We start from the raw sequence: 2,329 nt of genomic DNA, 5'->3' as shown, positions 1-2,329 counted from the left end.
AGGGGTATGCAAAAAAAAAAACTCCTATTTCATTATACCGGCTACTGTCTAACGACTCAGACTAGTAAGTCAGTGTTTCGAGGTTGCGTCATGGTTATACCGATATAATGTCGGATAAATATAAGAATAATAATTCTGGGATGGAATTAAAAAAATATTTAATACATCGCTACGTACTTTTCCACAAATTACATGATTTTGACATCAGAGTCGGTATCCTTGGGATTAGTACAGTACAGTCCATATTATCCGTGTTCATCCGGTTGATCATCATTATGGATTCATTTCTTCAGGCGATACTACATTATTAGATCATTCGCAGAGAGGTGTTTATCCCTTCGAGATAGACAGGAGATGGAATATACGAGAATCTTTATTGATCACTACAATCGTTTCGACCAATCTAGCATCGATTCCTCACGGGTGGGACACTGAACAACTTGTTGAGGTGTATCTCTCGGTGTAGATGTGTCTCCTCGGGTGATGTTATAAGGTGTATCTCGCTAAAATAGACTTTGTTTCGCACAACTTATTATTGCATGTTTACTTCTTGGGGTTTGAAGATAGAAATGGCAAAATGACGGATACTGTTTCATTCTTATAGAAGATCAATAACAGAGGGCAAATGCAAAAAGAAACAAATACACAATAAAGCGAAAAAAATTATTACATACAAACGTTGGTAGATGTGGCTGCACTGTCTTTTTTATCACCAAAATTCCATTGCAAATATAAAATAACCGGAAAATATGGCTTTTTGTTATACAGTGATTAATCCATGCCTCCGTAGCCCTTGTAAGAACGGTGGTGTATGTCGTAGGAGGGGATATCGATTCTCGTGTAAATGCCGACCTGGTTATATTGGACGTTACTGTAACGTCTGTAAGTACAACGCTTAAACTAATCAATTTATTGTTATATATATTTATCACAGACTTATTACAAAGCATCTTGCCAATATTCAAAGTCGCTATTTACAAATAAAATGAATGGATGAATTGTTCGGTAAATAATAAATGTCTTGGACAGGCTTTGGGGATGGTATATGTTTTATTCTGATGTGTGTATGTGTGTGTCTGTCAGTTTGTCTATGTATGTATGTATGTATGTATGTATGTATGTATGTATGTGTGTGTATGTATGTATGTATGTATGTATGTATGTATGTGTGTATGTATGTATGTATGTATGTATTTATGTATGTATCTATCTATCTATCTATCTATCTATCTATCTATCTATCTATCTATCTATCTACTTATCTACGTACAAATCTATGGACACATTTATACGTGTATGTCCGAATATCGCCATGATAGATCGTTAGCCACTAAACCTTCTTCTATTTTCTCTCCCTGTTTATTTCTGTGTTCTTTTCTGTCGAAGAGCGTAGACTCGAAACGTAAAAGATTTTCACACTTCCCGGGCGTTAAACTAATACATCTGTTTGATGTTTACACACCCGTCTCCATCTTTTGTTTACTTCTTGGCTTCGAAGATAGAAATGACAAAATGACGGATACTGCTTCATTCTTATAGAAGATTAATAACAAAGAGGCGATTTAAAAAGAAACAAATATACAATAAAGCAAAAACATTATTACACATAACCGTTGGTAGATATAGATATACTGTCTACATTTATATGTATATACACTCACATATGTGATACACTCATACGCGCGTATATATCTTTATACACACATACGCACACATACATATATGCATGTATATTTATGCATATGAATATGTATATTTATACACACACACACACACACACATATGTATATACACACAAATACATATATATATTATGTGTGTGTTGAGTATGTGAAAATGTGTATATATCTACGTGTCAGCATGTGTTTTTTTATCACCAAAATTCCATTGCAAATATAAAAATAACTGGAAAATATGGCTTTTTGTTATACAGTGATGAATCCATGCCTCCGTAGGCCTTGTAAGAACGGTGGTGTATGTCGTAGGAGGGGACATCGATTCTCGTGTAAATGCCGACCTGGTTATATTGGACGTTACTGTAACGTCTGTAAGTACAACACTTAAAATAATCAATTTATTGTTATACATGTTTTTCACAGACTTATTACAAGCGCATCTTGCCAATATTCAAAATCGTTAATTACAAATAAAATGAATGGATGAATTGTTCGGTAAATAAAAGATGTCTTGGACAGACTTTGGAGATGGTATATGTTTTATTCTGATGTGTGTATGTTTGTGTGTATCTGTCACTCTATCTATCTATCTATCTATCTATCTATCTACTTATGTGCATATCGATGAAGTTGTTTATAAATGTATGTGCGTA

The 2,329-nt window shown here is 34.0% G+C and overlaps 1 protein-coding gene across 1 annotated transcript in view; it reads left to right on the top strand.

The window, feature by feature from the left end:
- Positions 1 to 2,329, top strand: part of LOC106873942 (neurogenic locus notch homolog protein 1) — an 80,641-nt gene that overhangs the window by 6,223 nt on the left and 72,089 nt on the right. Inside the window, exons 5-6 of the mRNA XM_052966742.1 lie at positions 769 to 882; positions 1,934 to 2,047. Coding sequence (XP_052822702.1) covers positions 769 to 882; positions 1,934 to 2,047 — 228 coding nt within the window. The remainder of the gene's footprint in view (positions 1 to 768; positions 883 to 1,933; positions 2,048 to 2,329) is intronic.

Source organism: Octopus bimaculoides, chromosome 3, assembly GCF_001194135.2.
Source record: "Octopus bimaculoides isolate UCB-OBI-ISO-001 chromosome 3, ASM119413v2, whole genome shotgun sequence".
NCBI classification, from domain to species: domain Eukaryota; kingdom Metazoa; phylum Mollusca; class Cephalopoda; order Octopoda; family Octopodidae; genus Octopus; species Octopus bimaculoides.
Note: the sequence above shows the minus strand (reverse complement) of the source record. Positions and strands in the feature narration are given on the sequence as shown.